The sequence below is a fragment of the Siniperca chuatsi genome, linkage group LG12 (assembly GCF_020085105.1).
Source record: "Siniperca chuatsi isolate FFG_IHB_CAS linkage group LG12, ASM2008510v1, whole genome shotgun sequence".
In the NCBI taxonomy this organism is placed as follows: domain Eukaryota; kingdom Metazoa; phylum Chordata; class Actinopteri; order Centrarchiformes; family Sinipercidae; genus Siniperca; species Siniperca chuatsi.
In genome coordinates, this window is record NC_058053.1 from 24,902,818 (window position 1) to 24,920,607 (window position 17,790).

The following is a 17,790-nucleotide window of genomic DNA, read 5'->3' on the forward strand; positions in this document are numbered from 1 at the left end:
AAGCACGTTATGAAATTGAGATGAGATTATTTGATAGTTATCATAAAAGACACAACTTGACATGTTGACAATGCACTTTTGGCAGTTAGTATACAACAAGAATCGTAGAAAAGGTTTCAGTCGTAGTCATCATGGCCATGACCAAGGTGATAATATTATCTATTATCACCTTGGTCACGCCTATCACATGCTAATCAGGCACTTAACAGTGATGAAGTAGATGCAGCCAGAGAACAATAGGCCTGATTACTGATCACTGGGCCATCTTCAAACTATTAGGTCAGTTTCAGGTGAAACTAGCTATTAACAGATACTCGGGCAGATTCCTTCCTGAGGGCGGGGCTTATGTAACACAGAGTAGCTTAAATTTCCAGTTCCCGTCCAATTTTTTCACAATTGAGAATGACTTCCGGATGGGAGCCGAAACGTCTTGATTCTGAAAACAGTGTCCAGATGACTACGACTGAAACCTTTTCTACGATAGAACACTCCTGGACGAATGAGGGACTACACCGTCATACAACAAGAATATACATAATTTCAACAGCACAGCATCTGTGGAAAAAAATTATTTCAAATAAGAACACTTAAACTAAACAAATAGCAACAAATTTCCAATAAATGATTACTGGTAAATTATTTATATATGTTTATTTATGATGCAGTGCTGTCTGGGAGCCATTGCATCACCAATGGACATTTTATTTCGTTATTTTGCTGTCAGCTGTGAGTAACTCCTGCATTTCCCCGTGGGACAAGAACGCCACACTCGAGCCTATCTAGCATATGCGATGCATTTCTCACACCATTTCCTCACCAATATGTTGGACGATGTGCCACATTGTTCTCAGCGGCCCTCTACAAGTCGATCCAAGATGTCTGTATGGGAATAAGGTCAGGGGTCTTCGACCAAAGCTCTGTCTCGTGTGAAGGTACAAGCCACGTCGGACTCCCAACACAAAGCCCATATGCTATCCAGTGTCTGCTCTGACACCCCTAACACTGCACCACCTCGGATGGACTCCTTGTTAACCCCCTTTTGAAGAGAACAAAAGATCTGACCCAGAACCAAGTCGCCCAATCATGTCATACATCACCTTCAGGGTCAAAGGTCATCACAGGTCGCTGCATGGTGATCCTGCAGGGGTCAGAGATTAATGTGCTTGTGACATCACCGCAGCTCATTGTCTCACGTTATAGACATAACAAAATGAGAATATTAGCTGCAACTAACAATTTGGTTTATTATCATTAATCAACTGATGATCTATTGTCAGCTATTGATGTTTTCAGTCAGACTGTCAAAAATGTCATAACTGCATGTCTTTCATAAAGAGTCCAAAGTGACGTCTTCAAACTGGTTTTTATTCTGACCAACAGTCCAAATATTCAGTCGTCAACTCAAAGACGAGCAGCAAATCCTCACACTGGAGAGCCTGAACAGAAATTGTTTGGAATTTTAACTTAATAAATGAGTCATTAGACTTGTCATTCAAGCAATCGATTAATAGACTATTTGTAAGTAAAAAATAAATAACTAATATGCCACTAAATAATATTCTTATTGTTATATAAATAACCGCACAGTGTCAACAAACACTGAACATTATAACCATTACACATGTAGACGTTCTTGCAGGGCTTTTGTATTGGATTGTACAGTTATACCATCATAAATGAGTCTGGACAACAAAGACTATTATAAAAAGACTCTTGTGCAGGAATAGGAAATGGTTTATGATTATTATTATTAATTATATTGTGCTAATTAGTTTTCATGATCATGACTTAAATATCTCACTTTATCAAGGTTATTTTCAACCTGTGGTACACTGGGTAATAGTTTCTTAGCATTATGATTAGTGAAGCTCATATTCTTAAATTATATTGGGCCAGCTGCTTTTTTTTTTTTCTCAATGCGATTATCAAACTCACTCAGATTACCTTTTAGGCAGCGACGCAGGAAGGTAATCAGAGTTTGGTGTGCAGACAGAAACACACTGTATATAGTATAATGCTGCCATGCTAAATGCTGTGCAATGTTCATGGTTTTTGCTTTAATTCAAATTGTTCTGTACTCTCATCATTTTATCCTCATTTTGGTAAAATTGCAAACAGGAGGATTTCAAACATGCCTTTCCTAAAATTAAGTATTTAAGCTCAACTCTCTCTGAATTGAGTTCTGTGGAATCGAGATGTCTGCGTGATGTTTGTGGTGGTTTGAACTTACTCAGGATGCACATATTATTCTAATCAAAGCTTAATCTACAAGTTTACCAGTGCACATAATTGTCTTTTGATGAAAACACGTAAGTGTTTCTACATGAGCAGTGGTCCCTCCACTTATTTAACCCACCAGCCTGCTCGCCCTCTCACATGCCTGGAGCACCAGAGATGATTGGATGGAAGAAAAAAAGTTATGACGTCACGCTGGAGAAGGGAGAATCCCATTAGGATAAGAACAGCTGGGGCCACCAGCCAATGAACGACTGGGAGGCAGGGACGGGGAGGGTCAGCAGAGGGGGGTGGGGGTGGGGGGGTGTTTGAGACTGGATAGGAGGGGGAGGGGAGTTGAGTTGAGCTGAGCAAGCAGTAAAGTGCAAAAACAGTGACGCCTGAACGAACTGTCGCCTCTTGTCACTCGAATGTGGCAACAACACATTTCTGAGAAAAACAGAAAGCTTTTCTGCAACAGCTCTGTTCTCTCATCAGTGTGTGTGGAACATTTGTGAAACCTGCACACACAAACACACTTAAAACACAAATGTTTGGGCTAAATGTGTTAATTAGATTTGTTAACCCTTGTGTTTTGTTGACATTGGCTTTACTTCCTTGTCGTTTGGGGCCTTAGACCCCACTGCTGTATATGTAAAAATAATAATTGAAAAGTCAACCACTTTTTACCTTCAAATATATATTTTCTTTTCTTCTGACTTAATTAAAAGTCAATAAGTAGAGTGATAACCCATCTGTTTGCCACAAACTGGGCTTGCATATTTGACAAAGGTGACAAGATACAGAAATTAGTATAAAGCATTGCTATTACACCAAATATGAACATTTTTCATGTTTTTATATGTAATATGGGCAATGCGTGAACAAATACAGTATATATTCCATTTGTTTGCCAAAAGGTCAGAAATGTATGTTATTTCATTACAGAATGTTACCTATAATTGGGGTCAGTTAGACTCCAGAGAGGTCCCCTTATGAACAAACTGCTATACGACTGCAGTAACAGAAATCCAAATAGATTTACTCTGGATTTGAGATGGGTAGTGCTGCAGTGCTGCTTTTTGAGCCGTTAAAAGAGGGCCCGGGGTCTCCAGGACCCCAAACAGAACATTAGGGTTGAGAGCGGTGTTGGCTGCAACAATTACCAGTTCAAAATGTCTTACAATTGCCTAAAACAAATTCAAATTACTTGTTTTGTTCAACCAACAAAACCCAAATATATACTGTTTACTATCAGATAAGACAAAGAAAATCTGCCAATACTCACAGTTAAGAACATTAATTGTTAATCAAAATATTTGCAGATTAACTTTCTTTATATAGGTTGTAAAATAAAATATCAGGAAATACTGTGGTGTTGAGAATGTCAAAGACTAATATTCATCATTTCAGTCAATCTAAGTAAGTATATACAGTACATCAAACAGGGCAGCTTTAGGACAACAACAAAAAGAAATGTGTTTTTCTGTAATGTATATCACTGATGTGCTGATGTCATAGAAATCATGATGTGAGCAAGTTAGACAAAATAAAGGTCTGGATTTGGTGAATTAGACTTTCACATTGCATCTAATGAGCTGGGATCGGGCGTGCATGCGGCATCTTATGGCAATCTGACAGCAGTGCTTTGCAAACAGTATCACAGGACTAAAACATGTCTTCCTCTCCCTACCTCCACCACCACCGCCCTGTGTGTCTGTCCCTCTATACAGTCGCCCTGAACAGTCGGAACGGAGTGACTCCAGCTGCTGTGGAAGATGACGACAGCAGACCAGCAGGAGTGGTGGAGACCAAGATTCCTGAAGGCGAACTTTTGCTGCAGGTCAGTATTAAACCTGGATTTATTGTTATTTTCATTCTGTCTGTTTTATCCACAATATATTGTACAGTTATCAACTCTTTAATTGATTTTAGGTTCAATATCTGAGAGTGTTTGTTGCTAACTCACACTTCAGTTTCCAAACAGCCAAACCACTCTGTTCAGTATGTTCGATATGTTTTGAGGGACAGCAACTGTTGTTGGGCAGCTGCGCTTATTTAATTTGTGCGTCTGGACCGCTCTCGTGTTTTCTGTTTTTTTTCCTCCTGACAAGTGCCCAAAATCCATTTAGACCAATGACTGAGGCTCAGGGGCTCAGGGCAGCTTACCACTCAATACTTCTGGCACAGTCTGCTGTGCCCTTATGAAACATTAGTCTACTGTTTAGTCAAGCGACTCTGCTGCTGAACTGGTGGGTAAAACTTGCACCTGGGACTTATCTGAATTTGACCTAAAGAGTTTGTTATGTTTGGGATAACTTGCTGCCTAAATATGGATGCTTTTGAACATGGATTCTTTTTTGTTACAACTTGGGTCATATTTTTGTAGTTTGGGCCTTCATTCCTGTCACTTATGGTCGCATTTAAAGGAATAGTTAGACATTTTGGGAAACACTCTTTCCTTGTGTTATCTTTGGCTCTATCCAAAGGTAACACATGGTGACAGGACTCCAGGAAGGCCTTGTTGTCAGACTTTATTATTATTATTTTTTCACCTTTGGACAAAGCCAGGCTAGCTGTTTTCCCCTTTTTCCAGTCTTTATGTCAGTCAAGTCAATTTTATTTATATATCACAAATCCCAAACTTGACTCAAGAGACAGTCAAACACACAAGAGGCAAAGCTCAAGTGCTAAGCTAAAAAGCTGCTGGCTGTAGCTTCATATTTACTATACAGACGTGAGAGTGGTATCAATCTTCTCATCTAAGAGAAGCGTTTTCTGATCTGACACCTCTATCGGCAGGATGACATCATTTGTCTGTACCTCCCCAAACCGTTACAAATCACTGTTGAAAAATACATTTGTTTTATGTGACAATGGTTAAGGTTTGGTTCAGTTTAGGCACAAACGCAACTTGGTTAGGTTTAGGGAAACAGGTGGCCAGGTTCCGAAATCTTTTGAAAAGCCTGAAACCAGAAGAACAGAGGCTTCTTCAGCAGCAGATTAATGACTGTGGTGTTGGAATGAGATGTTCAACAATCCCATATGTGGTGTAATGCTTTACATGTTCGCATACTTTTGGTCATAGAGTGTAGAAAATGACTAAACTGTGGCCTGACCATCTGACATTACATGTTGCTGCTCTACTGTGCTCTGTTGTAGTGATGTTGCTACCAAGAGGAATGAAAGACAAAATTACATGCATTTAAGAAATGGATTTTCCTTTAACCATGCCATGATTGTGAAGAGCTGCTCCAGAGTGCTATCAGCTAAAATATGACAAACAAACATTCCGATCGAATAAAATCCAAATAAGCATCATTGATAAATCATCTCTTTGTCAAAGTGAACATCTTTCAGTTTGAAAATCTCTACATTTTGCTGGAATTTCAGGTCACGGTTCAGCTTTTTAAGAAAGGGCCATCAACATTCCAGTGAAACTGGGGGAAAGAATCTCTCCTGGTTCATGGGGGTTTTTGTGCCCTCTGTGTACTGTATGTGTGATTGAGTGGAGAGGGAGCTCGCTGCCTGCCAGATCTTTTTGGGATCTGCCGGAGTCATTGATTTTCCAGTCCAGTTCCTCCCAATGTGCATCACACTGGCATTCCAGGAGAGGAGAGGAAACAGCCTGCTCGCCATACCCCGACTCTACCGGGGAGGTTTCATTATTTTGATAAGCCTACATTTCCCCTAGTAATGAGAAATGAAAGCTCATTTGGAGAAAAAGAGGGTGAGTGTTCCACAGGGGGCCTCCTTCTCTTCCTCCTCCTCCTCCTCCTCCTCCTCCTAATTGGGGACAAGGGAGATGGACAGCGAGTGGTTCACAGGCTGAAGAATGTGAGGTTTATTTCGTAACCCAAGTCTGAGCCGGTTTCTTTGCTGTTCGTCACTTCAGACCGAGGTGAATTATAGAGGAGCTGTGAGCATATCAATTATTCAGAATCAGAAAATGGAGGACACATGGCAGAACGTATTACTGGTGCTTTTACTTTTTAGTCATTGTTGAAAATAAACACACGCAGAATTGGTCAGTTTTGACAATAACTGACATTTGTTTTTTGAATATCATCTTAGAGTTTTAACAAGGTCAAGCATATGTTTCCTTTTAGAGATTTTAAGACGATAATCCATGCTTTTATTTCCTCCCACCTGGAATACTGCAGCACACTACATCTCTGAGTCATTCAGACTACTCTGTCACGCCTTTAGCTGGTGCAAAATGCGGTCGCACGTCTGCTAACAAATCTAAAAAAATTGTCATATTACTCCAATTTTAATGTCTGCACCGGTTACCAGTGAAATTTAGAGTTGACTAAAAGATTTGTTTTTAAAGCTTTGAAGGGGCTAGCTCCAACATATCTCAGTGACCTTTTACATCCCCGCCTAGAACACTGAGGTCTTCCCAGATAGTTGTTCGAGCGACCAAAGGTGACCAAGCCTTTTCTGCAGCCAGGCCCAAACTGTGGAACCGCCTCCCTTTACATGTCTGATCAGTCCCCACCACCAAATGTTTTAAATCCAGGCTAAAAACTCACCTTTTTTCTTGGGCTTTCTAATGTGTTTTTAAATTTTTTTTTTACAAGTATATAATTAAGTGTCCATGTCATAATCTGTATTGTGTAAAGCACTTTGGTCAACCGCAGGTTGTTTTTAAACTATGCTATATAAATAAACTGACTTAAAGGTCCACTGTGTAACATTTTGGCAGAAATGGAACATAATATTTATAAATATGTTTTCATGAGTGTATAATCACCTGAAAATAAGTTGTGTTTTCATTACCTTGGAATAAGCTGTTTTAATCTACAGAGGGAGCGGGTCCCCTTCCACGGAGGCCGCCATGTTGCACCACCATGTTTCTACAGTAGCCCAGAACGGACAAACCAAACATTGGCTCTAGATAGGGCCTTTTGAGTTTTTCGCGAGTTTCATGGCCACCGTAGTTTCTCCTACACGCTTGGAAGGGGAGGGTGATCTGAGCGGTATTCAAATGGTTGCAAACTGCAATTTCAACGCTAGATGCCACTAAATCCTACACGCCGGACCTTTAACAACCTACTCTAATGACTGGCCTCTTCTTTTAGTAGTGTTCTGTTTCTTTAAAACACCATTTGTTGCCATTGCTCTTCTTCTGCTCATACTCATGACTAAATCAATTCATTTCCAGCTGGGAGGTTAATGAGTACACATGAATACACTATCTGGCATTAAAAGAAACGGCCTCATTTCTGATGGTTGCGCAGCCTTTCACATCAAATTGGGTTCCTGTAGCAACAGAGCATTAGAACAAACATTGCGGGAAAGAGATTCAATTATTTCAAAATCAGTGTAGCAACAGTAACTGAAAAACTGAAATATCATAAAATTTTGCATCCCGTTTATGTGAAAAACTCAGCCTTGACATTTGGGTGTTTATGTTTACTCTGGAGGAAGTGTGGCAGATAATTGTGGTGAATCACTGGTGTATTATCAAAAAGAATAACGTCTCCAGCATTAGTCATACCTGCACCCTGTGGGCTGCTTTAGAAGAGATGACTGTGCTTGTACAGATGTTTGTGGCTGTGTGAGGACAGTGTGTGTGTTTGTCTTTGTTGATACATGTCTGTGTGTTTGTTTACAAAGTGTTCTCATATGGTGGGAGGGCACGTGTGCGTTTAGTGAGGTGGAAATTTTGCACCAGCTGTTCCACTTTGAAGCGAGTGCGCTCCATTTCACTTAACATACTTCCACATTTTCTTTTCTAGTCTCCTCCTTTCCTTTCCTTTCGTAGATCTTCCTTTCCCTTCTTCCTAGTTCCCTTTGTGAGCCAAGCAATTTTTTTACTGTAGTGCTGCCATCTACTCACACATCACAAACCTGAATATCCACGTTGGTCAACAACTGCAGCTGTGGCTAACAAATGGAGGAAATTTATAGAATTTTTTTCCTTTTACAGAAATTGAAGAAATTAAATAATTCATATATATGTGTATGCCAATATGCTTCATATATCTTTGTTCGCTAAGATCCACATGCATCTAGGCACAAAAAAATTATTTTAGAAACTCTGTTAATGTTTATTTTTAACATTGCTGCATTTTAAAGGTCTGTGTTTTAGTGTTGGACTGAAGTTTGTGATAGTGCCACCTTAACTGTACTGAATGCAGACTTTTGTGACAATATAAGAAAACAATTGCCCCGATTTTGTTCACTTCTGTCCTCTTCTTCACTCACCCCCCATTCTTTTCCTCACTTCCTCAATATCACTTCCCACTAAGAGACGAGCGGAAGCAACCAAGAAAGGCAAATGCAAACAAAGGTATACAGCTGGCCATACACAGCCCAGCAGCTTGCCAAATGGCAGGTTTGGTGTGTCAGGGCCCTAACATGACAAAAGAGTTCCAGCAGAAAGAATCCAGCATTTTCGATGTTGTAGTCATAATGCCTCAGAATCAGTACGTGCTAGTGCATCCAATGACCATCATCCAAGATATGCAGGCAACATGCACTCTGTTGCCAGTTTATAGGGTCCACCTAGCTAAAATGCAGTCAAATGCAACAGTCCTGCAATAAGTCCTTCCTTCATGAAGGTTATAATGTTCAATTTTTGGTGGAAATGTTTTAGAGAGGTGTTGATTCAACTGAATGATCATTTTGGAGGATGAAGTTTGTGGTGCTGTGCAACTGTATTGCAGGTGTCTGTTATTCAGCCTACCCCCATTGATATAAATGGGGTGGACAAAATAATAGAAACACCTGTCAGTATAACACAATACAATTCAACAGCAAATCAGAACCAGGAACCAGGATGCTGCCTCCAAGACAAGAGACAATGAGACCACAGCTGGTGTAAAATGTTACATAGTGAATGTGATACTGTGGCGAGCTGACATTTGCTGTGTTGCATCAACGACAAACATGTGGCCATCTATGATCCAAATATAAGGCCAACTCCATGTCAGTGATGAAGATATTTCAAACCCAAAGGCTAAAACTCCCTCCACTTTTCAAATTATCCACCAATGTTCACTTTTGTTTTGGAAAGGAAACCAAATGCATGTCGTATGGCGAGGTGCTATATGCAGGTACGTGGACCCAAAAGCAGATGACGAGGAAGCGGAAGTAGCTGGATGACTACCGTGTTTATTGTTGGGTGGAATGTAAGCAAGAACAGGCAGAGGTGAGCAGACAGGTAATGAGCAGACAAAATCCAAAATCCAAACAAGGTCCACCGCAGAACAAAGAATCCAAGATAACACAGTCAAGGGCTTGGCAAGGAACAACACCATGTGTACCACAATGATCCGACACTGAACAAAGAAAAGACCAAGACTAAATACCCTAGGGGAGGTGATATAACAAGACACAGGTGCCAACAATCAAGGGAGGACCAACAATCAAAACTGGAGGGAAAAACACAGACAAGAAGTAAAAACACAAGACACACAAGAGAAGAAGACTACTACAAAATAAAACAGGAAGTGTCAACACCAAAACTACCACAATGCAGAGGCTATCGAGGGTAGATCAGGGGGAGTACACAGAGCTGGCCATCTCTGCCTGTTTAGAAAACCCTTATATGACTGACATTTTTCCGGATCACTTGCAAACCTTCCTTTCATATGCAATATTTTGGTGGTTATTTATTATTTTATTTATATAGCGCCAATTCATAACAGAACACTTTTCCTATAGAGCAGGTCTAGACCGTGCTCTTTATAATATTATTTATAGAGACCCAACAAGGTTCAGAGCCAGGAAAATATTACTGACTGCAACATTACACAGGTGAACTTTTGACTTTTGTTCTTGACTGAAAGCTCTCACACAATGAGAAATAATTGTTCTAAATCATTAACAAGAGAGAATGTCTCTGCTAACTGTCTGTGTGTATCCTTTGTTTGACCTACAGGCTCTCAACGGTTTTGTCCTGGTTATCACTGCCAGTGGGACCATCTTCTACTCCTCTCACACCATCCAGGACTACTTGGGCTTCCACCAGGTATTTTATCACTACCAGTCTTTTTCTATACCTCTGACTTTTAATCACCTCCAATAATTGTTTCAACACTCTCCTCAACAATGATAACACAACCAGAATTAGAAATAGAAGCAGTTTAGGGGTAAGGAGAATCATTCTAATGTGGTAAGGAGCGTAATCCCCACTGTGGTCTGGGTCTAGAGATGCTCATACACCACCAACACCTGCGGCTTGACTTACAGTCTGTATTCATTAGCTTCGCCTCTCAGGAAGGGCTGAGGTGTCTCCAAAATCAGGAGACTCTTGAGGGACTGCTATGATAAGCACGGAGAGAGTTGGCTATATGGTTACTTTTTGGAAGGAAAATTACGAGTGCTGTGAAACCATCAGAGCAACAATCAGACTGAGCAGAATCAGTAAGGAAAATAAAACTCTCTGTCTTCCACAGCTAACAGTGTCCCCTTTTGTTACAATTTTACTGATGATTGATAATTTTTAATTTAGGTAATGCCTAGTGTGCCGCTCACCTGAGCTGCAGACAAGCTGCCATAGCAGGATCCTTCCCCCGCTAGCTCTTCTTTCTTTGGGGACCTCCAAAATGCTGGGGCTATGGGCTTGAACTCCTGTAAACCTGTACATTAAGTACACCCTGGGTCCATAAGCTAGCAGTGAAGGGCTAGTGCTAGCTTGGCTACCTTTTCTGTCACATGTCTATCATCTTTCCCACATACTTGACACTCAAGAGACTCCCTTTCAAAGTCAGACACCTGGGTAATTGTTCCAGCATCTTGTTGGATCGCTAGTGGTAGAAGAAAACAGCGTGAAGGCAAGAGCTTGTAGCTGCTGTAGCGACACCCACTGCTTAGGACACACACACCAACACACACACAGTTGATGCTTATGATTTAGAGTGTAATTGAAAAACACATCAATTGTATGTGACACATTTGGGATTTTAACACATTAATTGACATTTAACTATCGTCTAACCTAGCCAAGATTTAATTACATCATTCTTATTTATTGCTCCTTATTTTTTCAGGAGCATAGTTAGACACAGAGAGGTGCAAATCTATAGAGGCACATATGTTACCACATTAAACATCCAGAAGCTCTGTTTTAGCAATTGATAGCTGGGCCTGGATGGATGGCTTGCGTGCAGCATCTGCTGGGAGCTGCTCGGGGGTCTTTGATCCACTGGTCTGGTCCCTGCATGGTGCAGAGTCAGAGGCTCAAACAACAGCAAAAAGACCTGACCTATTTATAGCTTGGCCTTTTGTACAAACCACCAGTCACAGCAGTGGGCTGCAGTGAACAACACATCTCTGCCCCACAGCTCAACTGAGCAGCACACACTGAGACTCTTTGGACAGCTCAGTGCACCTGTACACTCATGTTTTGAAGAAGTAAACACCACAGGGAGATTTTTCTCATGCATACTGCTGGAGCCAAACGCACTGAGCCTATGTGACTGCTGCTACTAATGCTACTGCTGCGGCTGCTGCTACAACTACTACCACTAGTAGTAGTAGTAGGAGTAGCACACCCAGGTGACTAGTAACTATTCCCAAACACCCTAGAAACCACCAAGCAACACAATAGGAACATCCAAAAAATTCTAATAACTACCTTGTAATGCCTTAGCAACCATTTAGCAACACCTTAGCAACCACCCAGAACACCATTGTAGCCAACTTGAAACACTTCACCCACTGAACAGCTACTCCCCAGACACCCCACAGTAACTCTTAGCAACATTACCAAACACATGTCCCAATCTAGCAATGCCTTAGCAGCCATGTAGCAACACCATAGTTACAACCCTACCAAGACAACCAGCAACCAGCTAGTGATGTTTGACAGCAAACATCCATAGACCTTGTTCTGATAGTTTAACCTTTTGTAGTTTGTATTTGTTGCTCAAAGAAACAGTTCACGTTAGCCACGCTCTCACTTTGCAACATTGTATTCTGCGTGACAAAGTACCACATTGTACATAATCAACTGGATATGGCATGCGCTTAGACATAATGTTTACACCACATCCACAATAAGGAAGGGGAGTTACATTCTGAAGAAACTTAGTATTAACCTTTTGTTTGTCATTGTTATTATGCTGAAAGCCACTTAGCAGCATGTGTCAGCTATATAAAGAGGTAATCAGCTCTTTGATATCAACATGAAAGAGGATACATTTTCCCAGTCCCAACTGCAGAGGCACCAGTGTAAAGACACAGAAAACAGGGACTATTCAGGGAGATGATAAACTGTATATACTATATGGACAAGATTGACAAATGCTGCTGACTGCCATGCAACCTGATATGATTCATATTTTCATGATGGGTTTGTTGCTTTTGGATTATTAATATTAAGCACATTATGACTGACTTTTGTATACAATGAGTCACAGTGTAAATGAAATCCCCATACTAGTTCTTTTTCAGGTGTATAATTTTGTCCACATCCTGTATGTCTCTACTTGCATGTAAGTGGTTTATTTTGGCATAAGTTAATTATTGCTCTCGTTGTTTTTTCTCAGACAGATGTCATGCACCAGAGTGTGTATGAACTGGTCCATACGGAGGACCAGCAGGAGCTCAGGAGAAACTTGCACTGGGCTTTGAATCCTCCTGCCACTGCATCTGCCATTACCCAGGACTCCCCCCAAGGTGATCACTCTCTCCACCTACATGAGTCTATTATTAAGAACACAACAATACTGAGAGATCCTGGTGGGACTGAATACAGGTTTTTAAACTGATGGGCAAGCACAAAAAACACACCTTGTCAAGGCAATATCATATTTGTAAGCAGGTTGGTATGTCAATTTTATTTGACTATAGCTCCTAGTAGTGTTTGCAAAATGTATTATTTTATGCAGAAAGGGCTGTTAAATCTGTAAAGTTTGCAATGATACTTGAGTGCGTAATGCAGGTATTGGTTGAAAATGAATTGACTCCTCTTTTTGCATAATCACAAGTTCCTACAAGTCACTGTACATGTGCTATTTATTACAACTTAATTACGAACTCTAAGGGTTTGGTGAAATCAGTCTCTGTGAATATTTGCTGCATGACCTGCAAGCTATACATCCCAGTGGTCTACCAAAGTTAAACATTGCTTTGAACAGGTGTCTGTGTAAAGCGTCTGTATTTGTCCACACAAAATGCGTTTCACTTCGCTTCACTGCAGCCCACAGCCTGTGTGAAAATTCACATTTGGACATCAATGTCAGACGGTTAAGAACACACAGTTTAGGCATTAAGCTATAAGACCATCCTCAGGTCAGGTCACATGACCCTGTAATCTTCACTGTGGTTTATGAGGTGAAGTGGTTCTAGATCTGTATTTGGGTTTTAAGATGCTTATGTCTGTGTGCTTTGGTTCTGAGCAATGTGTTTAGTGTAAGACCCACAGTCCTGACACTAACTGAACTAACCCACTCCTGCCCTGAGAAACTTCACCCCTTTAACTGCAACAGATGCTGTTACTTGGTGTGTTAAGACAGAGTTAGCTCCAGGCCTCATTACATAAGATAATTTTATACAATGGAGGGCAGCTGGTGATGTGAGACAACAGTAAAGTCCAGCTCAAGAATAAATACAAAGGATGGCATGATGCCAGGCCACTGTTTACTCTTAAAATGTGCTCTTAATTTTCACATTTGTGACATTATTAAGGCATTCCAACACAAAAGGAATCAAGAAACACTGCTTCATTGTGTTAATTTGGAAAGTCTAATTTATAGAGATGTTCAGTACATGTCCAAACCAATCTTTGTATTATTTGTAATCTAAGTAACAGTGGAATGGCAGTTAGACTATCTTTAGCTTCCATAAAGTGACATATTTCCAAGTGAAACTCAGTATGTGAGCTGGGTATCATTTCCAATAAGAATCAAATACAGAGCGATACGGAGCTGTAGAGAGATGTGGAGGATTATTGAATTCCCAAGTTAAACTGACTATATTTTATAGTCATTGTCACTGACAGCTCGTGTTTTTTGTAATTACAGAGATGGAACCGGACAGCAGCTCAACTGTGGTCACCTACAAACCTGAACAGCTTCCCCCAGAGAACTCGTCCTTCCTGGAGAGGAGATTTATGTGTCGCTTTCGCTGCCTACTGGACAACTCCTCCGGCTTTCTGGTAGGTTAAATGTTCAAACAAAAGAGAGAAAACCTGCAGGCTAAATGTATATTTTTACCTGAGCTGGAGACTTAAAAATTTGGATTTTTGACATGTACCTGTCTGCTGCTATACTTTTTTTTTATTTAATTTTTTTTGATGCAATGGGCTTCGTAGACATACAGTCCAAAATCTCCCACATGATTTCCCACCATTTCCACCTGCTCCCACGATGTACCATCCCACTCCTGTCTGATACCTCCCACCCACAATGAGGTTTTTTAAAATTTAAAATTTGTCTTCACTATTGTGCACGTGGCTCTTATAGATTATAGAAATACTACAACTGTCACTAAACTTTTTTAAGAGAAATGAACAAAAACATACAGGTAGGTCTTCTTAAATGCCTTTAAATGTTTAAAAAAAAATAGCTTCATGTTGAGAAGGGAGAATCTAAAGTATTATTTCCTTGTTTCTCTGGTATTTTACAGTATGTTGTGTGTGAGGATTTAGATGAAAACATTATTTTTAGTAAAATTGTAGTGAGCATTCAGAACATAAGGAGCACATGGATGGACAGCAGAGAATTGGATTATGCTGAAAGCCATGGGCGTCATAGAAATTCAGTACATTAGTGGGGTTAGATGGGAGTGTAAATTCCTAAAATACACCCCCATTTATTGTGATACCAATGGAAAAATGTCAATCATAGTAATGCCTTGCAATGGTAATTGCTAATATTGGATTTTTATGTGCAAGTAAAGGAAGCTACTGTGGGGCTGAATGGGGCTCTGCAGTCTCTCAGATATTAACACATTTGAAGGACTATTTTAACTATTTTAAACTTAATTTATTTTCCTTTCTTTACAGGCTTTGAACATCCAGGGCAGACTGAAGTTTCTGCATGGACAGAACCAGCGGCAAGAAAACGGAGGAAAGGCCCCGCCTCAGCTCGCCCTTTTCGCCATTGCGACTCCTCTGCAGCCTCCATCCATCCTGGAGATCAGGACCAAGAACATGATCTTCAGAACCAAACACAAGCTGGACTTCACACCCATGGCCTGTGATGCAAAGTAATGATACTGACATGCAACATACACGTAAACATGTCTTAATGTAAAATTTCTTCGTTCTCAGTCCTTTGTATCTTAATAAGTTGTATCACGTCTAGTATTGTCACTTGGCTTTTTAAGGTGGTTGATTTTTGTGAGGATAAAGCAATAGTTACAGGAATTAATGTTACATTCATGTAGGAGAAGTTTCATAATTAGGCTGATTGAAATAGCATGTGTGGTTTCATTCTCCTGTGTATTTGTTTTGCTGCAATACTTTGAGGATCATTCACCAGATATGGATGTGAGATGTGCCTTGTACAATGAACAAGTATGAAGTATGGTCTTTTTGTACAGGGGGAAGATAGTGCTGGGGTACACAGAAGCTGAACTGCGGGTACGAGGATCTGGCTATCAGTTCATCCATGCAGCAGATATGTTGTACTGCGCAGAGAACCACGTCAGAAGTAAGTTCTATTGGCACACCCCAAGTGTACAGTTTTACATAATAATCTATTATGTAAGAGTATGGCAATAAAAGCGTTGACCAACATACATTTAAAGACAGATTTTGAAGTGGGATAGTGCCTTTTCTTGACAAAGAAACTCTCTCCACTTAGCACACTTAAAGTCTTACTGGTCTACAGAAACTCATTCAAAACAAGCTACAGAAAGCAGTATTCTCCAAATACTTTGATGAGGGTCATTTCAAGACTTCACCCATGTAAACATATCTTGAATCGACACAATCAATTTTTTCAAGTACTTTGGGGGAATTTTATGCCTTTGTTAGAAGACAGTGGACACTAGAGAGCTGACAGGAAATGATGTGGAATGACATGCAACAAAGGTCACCAGCAGGAGTCAAACCAGGGCCGCTGCAATTACTTGGTGAGCGCCTTCAACCCCTAGACAACAAGGACACCCCTGATTAATCACATTTAAGGACATTTTATTGGGTAACAACTGAAAAAATAAGGAATATAAGGATGTTTTTTACATGCAAAATAATTAAGGACAATGTGCCTAAGTGCCAGATCCAACTACTTTTTGAGGATAAACACACATAGGTGTTTCACAGGTAGCAGTTTAGCAGATTTTATACCATTGTGTTTTAAGACTTAATGGGCAAAAACATATTCCTCTATACTGCAGCCTTACAATAAAGTTGGCTGTTGGATGTGAACACAGTTTTAAGGTGGCCCAAAAGAGATGATTGTTATGTAGTCTTAAACTGTTTTATAATGAAGAGAATATATAATAAGAATCCATCCTTCTTTGATGTTTTTCTGACAGAAACATGTTGCTATTTTAGATTTAGTCAAAAAGTTGAAGAGGTCTGGTCCAACCTGGTCAGGGAGTTCAGACAGCTTTCGCAAGTAATCCTGCTGGATTACGGAGCAGATTGAGCAAAGCTGTAGAGCTGCCAGAAGAGAGGATAGGGTCCACAAATCCACTGCATGAGCAAAGCAGCACAGATGATCCATACAGCAGCACCAACACACAAACACTTCAGAGGTCAGTTATGTTACTGACCGCTCTCTCCTTACTGTAGTGCAAGGGTCAATGTAGTTTCATCACAATGTAAAAACAAGTCGAACTTCTACACGGAAGAGCCAACTGAGCTTCTCCATTCAGTCTAACATATTATGTTGAAGTAGGATTTTATGGCCCCGCTCGCTTTCCCAATTTACTTTCCATGCTTCTCAAAGGAAGATAGAATCGGAGTTATGGGCTCTGACATACTGCTTAAGGGAGCATTTTTTATATCAAGATGATCCCGTATAAGTGCTCATAATCAAAGTAGAACTCAACTTTTTCACTCTCAGTAATTTGTAATATGAAGCAGTGAAAACACAATATATAAACATGTTTGTAATAACTAATAACTCACTAGAAGATGAGCTGGCTCGTCACTCCACCACTTTCATCACTAAATTTCTCAACAACTGTCCAGATGTCAATGAAAGATTCTCTTGATATTCATGGCTAGGGATGATTGCTAACTTGCCATCAGCAAGCCACAACCTCCATTTGTTCACAAGGATTTACAGGATTTTTGTCGATTGAATTTCCATTTAATGTAAGTACCCCTTAATGCCATTTGGAGCCACCAATATACAAAAATACAAAGTACAGCTTTCGACTCATTGCTGAAATGAAGTGCTTTCAGTAGGTTTATATTCATTTTACTCATTATAACTGTGTTTGTGTTCCATATTTGTAGTGATGAAGACTGGAGAGAGTGGTCTGACCGTGTTCAGGCTCCTCACCAAGGAGAATCGCTGGAAATGGGTCCAGGCCAATGCCAGGCTGGTGTACAAGAACGGCAAACCAGACTACATCATTGCCACCCAGAGGCCTCTTTTGTATGTTCCTATTAATTTATGTTGTGGTTTAAACCAACAAAATGTACCAATGTTGTATTCAAAG

At 40.3% G+C, this 17,790-nt stretch overlaps 1 protein-coding gene across 1 annotated transcript in view; it reads left to right on the forward strand.

Annotated features, from left to right (window-relative positions):
* Nucleotides 1-17,790, forward strand: part of LOC122885937 (aryl hydrocarbon receptor-like) — a 47,040-nt gene that overhangs the window by 20,442 nt on the left and 8,808 nt on the right. Inside the window, exons 3-9 of the mRNA XM_044217722.1 lie at nucleotides 3,948-4,057; nucleotides 10,106-10,195; nucleotides 12,717-12,846; nucleotides 14,193-14,326; nucleotides 15,176-15,378; nucleotides 15,715-15,824; nucleotides 17,585-17,726. Of these exons, the coding sequence (XP_044073657.1) occupies nucleotides 3,948-4,057; nucleotides 10,106-10,195; nucleotides 12,717-12,846; nucleotides 14,193-14,326; nucleotides 15,176-15,378; nucleotides 15,715-15,824; nucleotides 17,585-17,726 (919 nt within the window). The remainder of the gene's footprint in view (nucleotides 1-3,947; nucleotides 4,058-10,105; nucleotides 10,196-12,716; nucleotides 12,847-14,192; nucleotides 14,327-15,175; nucleotides 15,379-15,714; nucleotides 15,825-17,584; nucleotides 17,727-17,790) is intronic.